Source organism: Saccoglossus kowalevskii, chromosome 7, assembly GCF_978046115.1.
Source record: "Saccoglossus kowalevskii chromosome 7, keSacKowa6.1, whole genome shotgun sequence".
In the NCBI taxonomy this organism is placed as follows: domain Eukaryota; kingdom Metazoa; phylum Hemichordata; class Enteropneusta; family Harrimaniidae; genus Saccoglossus; species Saccoglossus kowalevskii.
Genome location: NC_140647.1, coordinates 9,979,113 through 9,992,104, shown reverse-complemented (window position 1 = coordinate 9,992,104; position 12,992 = coordinate 9,979,113). Strand labels below are relative to the sequence as shown.

The window sequence follows — 12,992 nt, the reverse complement described above, 5'->3', positions numbered from 1 at the left end:
GAATACTTAATATGTTTGTGGAGAAAACTAGAACCAAAGAATGTTCATGTTTATTTCATATAAACTAGAAGTTTTCAAAATTGATATTATACTTGTACTGATTTGAGCCTAGATTCACACCAGTGAGAGGAGGGGGGTACGCCTACCTCGGTGTGAATATTAGTAAAATTTCGATTTTGTAGTTTTCCAGTACCTTTTTCATTTACTGGTACATACAGCTGTCTTCCAACATTCTACAGTACAGTTATTAAGTTCTTTTTTCTTTTCTTTCAGACACCTTGGAGATTTTTGAAAACACTTCTTCTGCCCTCTAGTCTCCTTGCCATTGCTGTGTCAGGTTTCTGGGTAAGTCCATGGTTTTCACAATATACATTGGATTATATCAATGCTTTATTTTTGATAACATTGTAGTCACTATTTTAATACATGATGCATGAGAGACAAACATGAAATTGACACATTATGGATTTGAATCATTACCACAGGGTACATACCACAATGTACTTACCACTAAGACTAACAACTGGCCTGGGGTTTGTAGTGATAATCATATGTTCACAATGCATTGTAATTCTTTCTGTATTTTTTTAGTTTCTACGTAATGAATACTATGTGTTCAAGGAGTACTGGTATCAATCAAAGTCATCAGAAAAAGAAAATTCTGAAGAGGAAACAGTGGATAGGTACAAAACAGACATCAATTAATGATTTGTAAACTTTATTTATTGAGTGACTTAAATAACCATACAATAAGCTGTGCATTTGATTCATGTAATAGAATATGCAAAATGTTTTCTATCAATCAAACTTGTAGTTATGGCTCTCTTGTCAACTGTATTGTATTTATTTATGTGTATATAAATTGTTGGAAACTAAAACGAAATAGGATGTGTGAATTAAACTTCAAATTTTACAGTATAGTACACACAACACAATTGCCAGTCTGTCATGTCATAAATTTGATTGTCTTATCTTCATTATGTAGAGCATGGAGATCTAAACCCAATGCAGAGGTAAGATTTAAAGTTGTCCTGTCTTGTACATTTCATTAAAAGCCCCGAACATATGAAGTAATATACCTGTAGTCTGTCAACCAGATTCAGTAGTTATGGCATTTATGGCTAGAAACACTCTGAAATCTTATTCATGAAAAAATAATTATACATATAATTAGATCAAACAAATTGAAATTCTTTTATTCAAGTTTACAGCTTTACTAATGTCAACAAATTTCCAATATTTATTCAAAATGGTCACCATGTGGACTATGGGGAGGATAGTAAAATAGAATTTCCATGGAAACTGTTTGCTCATTCAGACTTACATGATTCAAAGGATAAATGACAAAATTATTGAAAAAAACTGCATATGATATCTGATAATAGTCTATATTTTGTTTGTTTTTATCATAGGTCTTGTACAATTTATTGGAAACCATTGCATTTACCATCATGGCTCTTATCATTATGAGACTAAAGCTATTTTTTACACCACAATTATGTTTAATGTCATCATTGCTGGCAAGTAGACAGGTAAGATGTAAAACATTCCTTGACTTAACTATTATATGTACCAGTCAAGTTGTCAGAGACTAGCTTACATAAATTATGTGCAATGATATATGACAGTTGAGATTATAGATCTGAAAAATGATCTAAAATTAACTCCACTTCAATTATGGTTGATGGTTATCTTCTCAGTATTTTTGTAAGCCCTTACCAGCAAAACAAGGTACATGATGTGTCAGTACCAGAAATTTGCATGTGCCATGTGATGCTGCTACATCAAATAAACGATATTTAGGCCTATGCTGAACAGTGATTTGCTGCTGTGCTTCACCTCAGATGGACTTAGTAACTTGCTCCTATTGACTTTGCATGCAGGCTTCAGTTTCAGCTACCAACTGGATCCTTCTGTCAACTCTAGTTTTTATTTGACTTTAATCTGCTATGTGTCATATATGTAGTTTTTTGGTAGGATTGGTGACAAGGCAAGACACTATGCCATTGTGGTAGCTTTGATAGCCCTGATGAGTATTGGTGGTATTGCTAATTTACAACATCAATGGAGCATCAAAGGCGAGTACAGTAACTTGCCACAGGAACAGTTATTAGAATGGGTCAAAGCAAATACCTCGCCCAGTAAGTACTACTATCACTTTCTTTATATCTCACCATAGATATTACAAGAATATGAACATGCATCTGTGGTTGATGTTTTACAACTTTAGTTGACAAGTAATAATCATATTATGTCTATTATAACAATGATGCTTGTTTTTTTACAGGTGCAGTATTTGCTGGAGCTATGCCGACAATGGCGTCCATTAAATTATCCACCGGTAGACCTATTGTTAATCACCCACACTTTGAGAATGCTGGACTTAGGTATGTACATTGATATTCCTGCACTTTATAGTCATTTATTTGTTCGTTCATTCATTCATTCATTCATTCATTCATTCATTCATTCATTCATTCGTTCATTCATTTGTTTGTTCATTCATTCATTTGTTTGTTCATTCATCATTTATTCGTTTATTCATTTATTTGTTTGTTCGATAATTCATTTCATTCATTCATTCATTCGTTTGTTTGTTTGTTTGTTTGTTCATTCATTCATTCATTCACAGAAGCTGTTTAGCAACTAATTCTAAATATATTTTTCCTGAATATGATTATGTTAACAGTGGTTCATACTTGGAGGCTGTAGTCTTTCAAGGCATATTCAGCACAATATTTCCTCTAAGCCCAATTTTCATGCAGTTTCTTCAGTAAGGTGCGCAGGTTTCTCAATGAAATGTGTCAGTCTGAGAAATATTTCTTTTATTTTATGTATTTTGTTTTCAAATACACTTGATTGAAGATGAAATCACAACACTGAGCAGTATAGAGAACATTTTTTTATGCTTCTACAAAAAGATATAAGTGATCTTGTCCCTTTTGTAATAACTGATTACTGTAAAAACTATGAATTTCGACCACTTTTCAAAAGTTAATTTTGAAAATTGGTTCAGCGTTTAGAATATAAAAGTTAATTTTTAGAGTAAAAATCATTGATTACAAAAATATTTGAAGCCATACCTGGTGCACCATTTGTTGTCAGAAAAGTAACGTTTCTGTCAAAACACAATTTGATGTTTCATGGCCCCAAAAAAAGAAACAGGGTCTGAATACAGTTTTATCACTGTATAAGAGACTTGCAAATTTATTGCATTAATGGGTAAAATACAATTCATCTGTTTAATATCATCATGAAAGCTGTTAAAACTATTCCAGTACACGTTTTACCTATTCACTACGTTCAATTACCCACCATAGACTCCGGTCAGTCAAAATGACTATTTTGAACTGTAGGCATTAATCAGCGATTCTGCCGGTGACGGAGAGATATAATCCAGGTCAGGGGAAGCCCCATGACCTCAAGATTCTTTTACCCCTTACGTCACGAACCCACGTGACCGAGGCCACCTGGCAGCGCCACAGGTAGCCGTCCATCACTCTTAATTTCTCTTTGCCTCGAGTGGAGATGAAATCTAGCGAGCTCTGCTGGATTGCCTGCTTTTTTTTTCCTGTACGGATTTCTAGCTTCGGTTGTTGCCGCTGCACGGCATCCGACATTGTAGCTGGTAGGATAAGTTTTCTTTGTCATTTTTACCCTCGTGTCGTTTTCCCCTTTGTGTGTAGTATTTTTCACAACAAAGAAATTAAAATCCGGCGCCACTGCGCAACCAGTTGGTTTTCGTGGCGGCACCTTTTACAACTGTAATTCGTTTCCCTCATGCATTTCGTCTTTTATTTTCAATGTATTTAGCAATATATAGATGTAATGACAGCACCAGGGCTCGCTGCCGTTTTCTTTCCCGGTTTCCTCGTGTTTCGAGTCGACCGTGCAGTGGTTATATTCAGAATTTACCAGCATAGAACCCGCATTCTAGATACTTTGTCGTAGCTACGTGCGGGTTTCGGGGTTTTTGCGTGGAAGCGTGTTTTTTTTTTTTTTTTCATTGGAGTTCTGAGGCCTGAGATTTTCTTTCAGAGCCATCAAAATCGCTGAGACTGACCGCGTCACAGCAAGGTCGCGCGTGTTTTGCATGAGTGGAAAGTCCTCACGCTCGGCTACCGGTACTTCATGTACCGGGACGTCGAGTAAAAGGCCCGACGGCGGAGGTACCGATATTTTTCTCGACCTCCCCTGCTGATCGGAGGGCATCCTCACAGTCTGTTTTTTCAGGCGGTGTTTTACCCGATTTTAGCGGCTGCAGTGAGGCTGTGCCCCTGGAGGCTTTCCTCCTATGGGGCCCGTTGCGGGTCTCTTTGTGGACCCTTCCTCGCACGGCGCCGGGTTTGCCTCCGAGTTGAGGGCTTTGGTCGAAGGACTGTCGAGGCAATTGTGTCCCTGGCAGGCGGGGTAGATCAGACGCAGTCGGAGCGAGCTGTCTCCACTGTGTCCCCTCGGTGGGCAAGCAGGAAGAGACACGAAAGCATGTTTGCATTCAAACACGTCTCTTCCGGGGAATACCCATTCCCAGGCACGGCTCTCCCACTATTTTGGGGGGTGGCCGAGGCTCAGGCTAATTGCACCGGTCCTTCTCTGGATCCTCGGGCACTGAATGCCAACGGGTTGCTGGCAGCCAAGTCTCCGATCTTGGGGCAGGGCTTTCAGGGCAGGGCACACGTTTACCTCCCCTACTTTCAGCCAGCTAGGGTTCGTCACGCGGTAACGGTAACGAATTTTTCCTTGTGTCCGGTCCCCGCTGTGGGTTTTGACTCTTTTCTTACCGACCCACGGGCGTCCCCAGAGGGAACCGACCCTGTCATGAGACGCACAGTCGAACACGCTCCCTCTCACATGTTTAAAGTGAAAGGAGATGCAGTTCGCTCGCGTCGGATACAGCCGGTACTCCGGGCAGTCCCTCAGAGTCTTCCATCTGTATGACTCGGTGAGCCACGCTTTTGGGGTGAGGCGGAGTATCATCGATCCCAGTGATGCGATGTATATACCCCCACCCTTGATCCTAAAGCGACCACCTAAGGTTGCTTCAACGCTTATGGGATCACAGGCGTCGGGATCCAAAGCAACGCCGTTGGCAAGTCTCTCCCTGTCCGCCTGAGTGCGGAGTGGGGCGCAGAGCACGTAAACGGTGTTGATGGGCGGCGTTGGTCAGTCGCGGAGGATGTAATGCTTAGGGCCCCCGGGTGGGGATAACGTTAGGCAACACTTCCCACTGGACCAAACACTACCTGGTCGGTGTGGTTTCGGGATCAGACCCCATAGCGTGGGATGAGACCAAAACGCCCCCAACCGGATTCCAAGGCTCCTTTCCCAGACCCCGGTACCACGAATTTGGCAAACCGGGCAAAGGGGGATAGCCACGTTCCATGGGTGTCTTTGCCAATTGAAGACGATCCATCCAGCCCTGAGGGCAGAGTTGCTTGAGCACATTATTATGCTTGACCAGCACTCTGGAGACCTTGGAGGCAGAACGCACCAGCCTCCTGGACCAAGCAACATTTTTACTGGTGGGCCACCGCACATCTACATGCGACACCCCCTAGTGTCGCCTGGCTCACTTGGCCAGGGCCACTACTGTGCTACGAGACGCGGCCTTAGACACACGTGTTTTCGACGACAAGCTGAGCCGGGGTATGTCCCCACCTCAGTGACGCAGACTGGACATCCTCCACCCTCTTTGTTCAGGGAATGGTGGGAACAGTCTCGGAGCTTCGGAGTGCAATGAACCAGAGGGTTCAGATCGAATCCGCTAGCCAGTTGGTCCTGCCATGGGCAATCGGAGGGCACCCCAAGCACAGAAAACACAATGCCCTAGGCCGTCGTCCGCTAGCCAGAGTCAGCCAGGAGGCAAGCGCTTATATCCTTCCATGGGAGGGGAGGGTAGTGGCGCGCCCCAGGGAGGTAAGAACCAGGTGGTGGCTCCTCACCCTCCCTGGGCAGAAGTCTACCCGGCAGCAGGGGAGGCATGTTTGACGCTCACCTCTGCAACCGGGGGGGGGGGGGGGGGGGGCACGTGTTCGGTGAGTGGCCAGGTCACAACTTAGTGACTACTTCAGGCCTTGGGGAACTCACCTCATGGGGGAAGGGAGCACCCCCCCCCCCCCTTGCAACTGCCGAACACATGGCCACATATCCCTGTCGTTCACAGATTGTGCCGGTGTAGTCCGGTTTGGAGACGGCGGGTGACCGACCCCTGGACCTTCCCAGGTGGTGACATCCGTTTACGGGATACCGCTGAAATCTCCAATTCCCCCCGTCAGTGTCTCCCCTGTTGGGCACTGCCAGGGGACTCCCGCAAGGCGGAAGCAATCATTCAGAAAGTAGCAGTTTGCTGGGGAAACTAAGGCCAGGCTTCTACCCAAATGTGTTCGTAGTACCAAATCTACAAGTGGCAGGCGTCCAGTTTTGGACCTAGGCAGACTGAATCAGTACGTGCTCCTCGATCGGTTCCACATGGAGACACCATTCAGGGTTCTTCTCTCCATCCACCGTTTTGACTGGCTAGCCCCGCTAGACTTAAGCTGGGCCTACCTGCACGTACCGATGCACCCAAAGAGTTGCTTCGAATCGCCCAGCTGGGCCAAGTATTCGAATTTCGGGTGCCCCCCGTTCGGGTTAGGCACAGCGCCCTATGTGTTCACCAGAGTGATGAAACAAGTAGTGCTGCTGCTTCACCAGATGTCGGTACACCTCAATCCGTACCCAAACTTCCGGTTACCAACAACCCGGCAAGGGGTAATAGTCAAACGCATCAGGCTAACACGGGATTTACTTCACCAGTTGGGCTCGTTAGTAAATCGACAAGTCCCACCTCGACGCAGTTGGTGTCCCTGGGCATGGAGTTTTGACACAGAGGTAAGCTTGGCTTAGCTATTGCAAGCTTATTGCTTAGCGCTAAGCAGCCTAGCCGAATGCCTAGTCAGCGTTCCCTCGGTGTCCCTCTGTGAACTAATACGGATCATCGAAATGATGACCTCGGTTCGAAGGGTCGTTCCCCAGGCCGCACTATGCAGCTGCCCGGTATAACGCTTGTTATAACGCCGAGCTCTCCTATGGGAACTAGATAGGCGGGTTTCGATCTCGAACCAAGTGAAGGAAGCCCTGTCCTGGTGGTCGTTACTGGCCAACCTCGGACAGGGGAGCCCCTTGGGCCCGCTCGCCGCAGGTATGACTCTGGTAACAGATACCTTTCCCCAGGGTTGGGGAGCTCATCTATTGGGCCAACAAGCCCAAGGATATGGCCCCCGCATTAGTTTCGGGACTACCATATCAACCGGCTCGAACTGAGAGCAGTGTACTTAGCACTACCACGCTTTCTACCCGTAGTTCGAGACCACAGAGTCCTGCTCCGCACAGGCAACGCAGCGGTGGTCTCCTTCAAGAAGGAGGGGGGACGCATTCCCCATCGTTGTCAGTCCTAGCGGAGCAAAATCCTCCTTTGGTGCCTGGAATACAATGTGGAGCTAACCGCACACCACCTTCCAGGGGTGAGGAACAGTCTGGCGACGCCTTTTCAGGGCGGCTCCGTCTCCAGAACACGGAGTGGCTGATACCCCAGTGGGTAGCCTCCAGGCTGTTTCGGCTGTGGGACGGTCCAAGGTTGGACCGTTTTGCCGCACCCCGGAACGCCAAGCTCCCGACGTACGTAACACTCCTGCTGACTCCAGGAGCCTGGGCCAGGGTCGCTTTGCTAGCCCCATGGACCCACTTAGTTGTGTACGCCTTTCCTCCCTTCCCGCTAGTTCACCGGGCACCGGAGAAAACTTCGACAGGTGCACACCCGCATATTATCATGGGTTGCACCCAATTGGCCAAGCAAGGCCTAGTTTCCACTTCTGTTGGAAATGCTAGTCGAAGCACCAGCAGTGCTTCCGGACTTACCGGACCTGCCGTCCCAACCAGACGGCGCACTACCAACGAGCCCAGCAGGTATCACTTACATGCATAGAGACTCTCAGTAGACCCGCACATACGAAACCCTTATCTGAGCCCGCTGCCAACGTCCTGGCCAGGGCGAACAGGGATTCCACCTACGCGGCCTACATTTCTTGGCTGCAAGCTTACACTGATTGGTGTAGCGGAAGGGAGATTGATCCATACCATCCCTCTATTGGCCAGGTAGCAGGCTCCTTCGTCCACCTGTTTGACGAAGAGGGTTTGTCCTACACAGCGAGCGTTGGCTACAGGTCAGTCTTGTCCCCCACCACTCAGAATGTACGGGAACAAGACTAGCCGATTGTCCTATTATTAGGAGACTATTTACTGCTTTCCAGACGCCAAGACCCCATACAATGGAGCCGCCCAACTGGGACTCGTCGGCTGTGTTGTCTGCTCTAAGCAGACCGCCCTTTGAGACTCTCCAATCAGCACCACTCAAATTTTTGACGTGGAAAATAGTCTTCCTACTGGCCTCGCCTCAGGTAGGCGCCGGTCAGAGCTAGGCGCGCACTGTCCTTCGCGGACGGTTGTGTCGCTTTTATGGACAATCAAGTTGTACTAAAGACACGAATCGGGTGTCTCGCCAAGAACCAAATCCCAGGACACAATCCTCAACCGATCATCATCCCCCGGCTGGCAAATATTGTCGGTCCAGAGGATCAGGAGGAATTGCTTCTCTGCCCGTTCCGAGCGCTGAGTTGCTACGAGTTTTTGTGTTACGGCCCTGGCAAACAGGATAAGCCGGCTTCCCCGACGTCCGTCTCCAGGTGGATTACTGCGACCGTACTGGAGATCTATAATACACTATCCTCCTCAACACAGACCTTGCAGAGACACCAAGTACGAGAACGATTGCTAACTCACTAGCGCTAGCGTCAGGTGCCCCCTCAAACACATTCTGAGGGCAGGCTTCTGTAGAACGCAGAACATCTTCATCAACTACTACCTAAGAGACACCCAATCTATTGAGCAGGGTCTCTTCAGGTTAGGCCCCGTCGTAGCGGGTCAGGCCTTGTTTGCTGACCCAGCCCGAACGACCGCAGGGGCCTCTGCGCATAGGCGATAAGTCAGTCTCGGCATTTCCACTAGCACTTACTGGAAGCTCCCAGGTTTCGCTTCTGTCGACCTACGCCCTCATGCGAACTGTTTCGGTCCTACTTCAAGCTTATCACCCCCGAATTCGGCTAGGGTCTAGCTTTCCCGGGCACACCGAACCCTGTCACCACAGCAGCATTGGCTTCTTGCTTCGGGGACAGCACAGGCAAGGTAAGACACCACCCTTTTTGGGTCTTAACTTAGGTTTTTGGGTTTGTTTTCATCCCGGACTGGGGAAAAGTCTTTCATCGTTCTCCTTTTTTTTCTGTTTGCTCGGAAAAACCCGCCACCTATTGGTGTCTGACTCTGCCTACAGTTCAAAATAGTCATTTTGACTGACCGGAGTCTATGGTGGGTAATTGAACGTAGTGAATTTAGGCGAGGGTTCTCCGAACCCGCCTATTCACATAGTTCATACTCTTTCCTTCGCGTTGGTCTAAGTCCTTGAGGCGGAGAGAAAGGAACCAGAGTGATGGACATCTACCTATGCCGTTGCCATGTGGCCTCGGTCACGTGGGTTTGTGACGTAAGGGGTAAAAGAATCTTGAGGTCATGGGGCTTCCCCTGACCTAGATTCTATCTCTCCGTCACCGGCAGAATTGCTGATTAATGCCTACAGTTCAAAATAGTCATTTTGACTGACCGGAGTCTATGGTGAGTATGAACTATGTGAATAGGCGGGTTCAGAGAACCCTCGCCTAAAACACTTGTATCTAACAAAGGCAGTTTAATTTCTATTTAAAAGTGTTGTACAATGTGAGTATTGTATTTTAAAAACATGCATCCACATGTCAAAATCTGTTTACCTTTGCACTGTATTCATGGCTCTCAAAATAATACCTATCCCAAAAATGGATGAGGAAAGTTGTTAATGAGTATATCTTGTTCATACACAGGAGGAGGACCAAAGACGTATATAAAGTATATAGCAGGAAACCCATGTCAGAGGTGAAGCTGACCTTGGAAAGTATGGGGGTAGATTATCTTATCTTAGAAGAATCCTGGTGCCTTAAAAGTAGAAAGTAAGTTATAAGGCATTTTTTTGTTGAAAAACTTTGATTTTTATTTCAACTTCATATTTCATTTAAATGACTGTGATGATCCTGGTATATTACGAGAGCTGTGAAAGTTGGTCTATGCATTTGTAATAATTTGACAATATCATATCAAGGTCTCCATTCTGAGTCTGCATTCTGAATCCGAGGGCAGCTTTACATGCTTTATAGTTATTACTCTGCTCAAAGCTAGTTTTTTTAATTCTGGAATTAAAATAACATATTAATGTAAAAAATCAAATTGCCGACTAATTCTGAACTCTAGTAAATGAATTACTGATCACAAAAATATGTGTGAAAAACTATGCTTAGACAAGTGTTCTCATCACCTAATTAAACATAATATGTGTATTGCAGTCACACTTAGAAGTATTCTTAGACCAATACATTTTTGACTCCCATGTGCGAAGCACAAAAAGGGAGTCTTTGCAGTTAGTGTGTTAGACTGGCGCAGTCGGGGCGATTAATTTGTTTTTGTAGTTTAAATAAAATTAAAAAAAAATTGCGAAATGGAGGTGTTAGCGCGAAATCACCTGTAACTTCGAAATCACCCCGACTGGTTTATTCTGCATGGCCCTCTATCGACACTGCAGGAACCCGTCGATTTTTCAACGGGTAATTATGTTAATGAGTGTTTTAATTGACAATCATCTAGGCCAATCACAACGTCTCTTCAACTGACCTCTGACCGAGAAGACGTCTGCTGATTGTAGCAGCCGTTTTTTTTTTATTCTACAACTAGTACGAGTTATTTTTTTACACATTGTGATGAATTAAAAACAACGACTACGACAAACTCAAATTTCAACGTGCCGCCATGTTGGGTCTGCAGTGTGACCTTTACCAATAGACATCATTATGCACGTATTTCCGCACCCACCTCATAATACGTGCAATTCATGAATATTTAATAGCAATACATTTTCTGCAGAATAAACCAGTCGAGGTGATTTCGCGCTAACACCTCCATTTCGCGATTTTTTAAAATTTTATTTAAACTACAAAAACAAATTAATCGCCTTGACTGCGCCAGTCTATTAGTGTGTGTGTGTGTGTGTGTGTGTCTGTTCCACTGATATCTCAAGAACCATACATGTACATTGATTTTTGATGAAACTTGGTGCATAGATGCTCTGGGCCAATGCGCAGATTTGATTAGGTTTTGGTAAAAATTCATGCATATTAATTACCTAATTTGCATGATAATTAGCTGATTTTTAGCTGTTCCATGACTGTTCCACTGATATCTAAAAAAACACTCATTGGATTTTGATGAAACTAATTTGCATAATTAATTTATTTTCAGCTTCTTAGCTTTCTTTAATTAGCATAATAATTCATAATTTTTTTGTTCTGTTCATATTAGGTACCTGATTTACATAATTAGTTTTCAGCTTTTCCATCAATATCTCGTGTACAAGTAATTTTGAATTTTTCAATACTCTCAGCACACAGGAGTTCTTTCTAAGCTTTCTTTGATTGTAACTTCTTTCTCAGAACTGGTTGTTCTCTTCCCGAGATCTGGGATCTGGAAGATAAGGAAAATCTTGGCAAACCACCAGTGTGCTTGCTAATGGTGAAAGATGCTTCACCATATTTCAAAGAGGTGTATAAAAACAACATCTATATTGTCTTCATGGTTCATCCTGTAAAAGAGGAAGTCATCATACCGAAGAAAGTAAAAAAACCAAAGAGGAATTAATTACTCTGCAGTTTGCTCGAACAGGAAGAGTTAAAACATCAAAATAAAAATTTGTAGTATAGGCTCATCAGTCGGGTTTGGGATTACTTCTGCCTTTTTATCACTAACCACAGCTACATTCCTATTTCATTATTATCACTGGTTTTTATATTTCACTATTTCCATATATAAATTTGCTAAAATAAATCTACCTGAATATATAAAATAATATATTGTTTTTCTGCTAAATTCATGAACTTAAAACCCGATGAAATGGCTCAATGAATCAACAAAGTGAAATTAAATTAGTCTGCCCAGATGTTTACACCATTTGTAATTAGAATCTGGCCACCTAATTGACTTGATTGAAAAATTTGCCAGTCACGTCATAATGCTTTTGATACATTCTGTCTGCTGAGTTGTGTCATGCATTTGATCCAGTATGTTCTATTTTTTCAATAAGTAAGTACCGATACACTTCTGGATACAAGTGACCTAAATCCTAAAACTGGATTTCAATTGTGTTTTACCTCAGAAACTAGACCAGTCATGTTGGCAATGTTTTAATTTTAAATTAAATTCTTTAGTTTGGTGTTTGATCATGATATCACACATTATTAGATGTCCCAAGTGGCCTCTTCATTAAGTCTATATTACTGTTATTGTCAAATTTGATAGCATAATGAAAAAGTGAGTGGCAATATGTTAATTTTTTTTTTTTTTTTTTATAAATGTTTTGTTTCAGGCGACAGTTCTGAACATTGAATGTCACTGTTGTCTCTCCTGACTTTTTTTTGTAAGTGCAAATTGCAAGTGCATTTTGCCACAGAAGTCATATAAATGTGTTGGACTACATGACAGGGCTGTGTGGCCATCGGACCTTAACCAAGGTTCCCCCACAGTCACATTCGTTAGTGAATGAATCTGGGCCAGTGGAATTGGCCTTCCCATTGAGTCTGTGGCACACCCACCGAGGGTAGGGGTCGACCCTTTTGATGTTCAGCCTAAGGTAGGATTTGAACTTGGGTCTACCGATCATGAGTCTGATGCGACAACCACTATGCTACCAGTGACTGGTAATATGCAATATGCTAATTAGGTGGTTGGATTTTATTGTTGCCTAATGACAAACGCATAAATACAAAAAGGATGATATATAATTCATTTCAGTAGAGAAAAAAACCTTCAGTTTTAGACTGATATGCAAT

General features: G+C 43.9%; 1 protein-coding gene across 1 annotated transcript in view; it reads left to right on the top strand.

Annotated features, from left to right (window-relative positions):
* Positions 1-12,013, top strand: part of LOC102807724 (protein C-mannosyl-transferase DPY19L1-like) — a 29,491-nt gene extending 17,478 nt beyond the window's left edge. The window contains exons 14-21 of the mRNA XM_085501769.1: positions 274-345; positions 592-683; positions 986-1,013; positions 1,413-1,532; positions 1,967-2,141; positions 2,288-2,387; positions 9,945-10,070; positions 11,601-12,013. Coding sequence (XP_085357895.1) covers positions 274-345; positions 592-683; positions 986-1,013; positions 1,413-1,532; positions 1,967-2,141; positions 2,288-2,387; positions 9,945-10,070; positions 11,601-11,805 — 918 coding nt within the window. The 3' untranslated portion in view covers positions 11,806-12,013. The remainder of the gene's footprint in view (positions 1-273; positions 346-591; positions 684-985; positions 1,014-1,412; positions 1,533-1,966; positions 2,142-2,287; positions 2,388-9,944; positions 10,071-11,600) is intronic.
* The last annotated feature ends 979 nt before the right edge of the window (positions 12,014-12,992 follow it).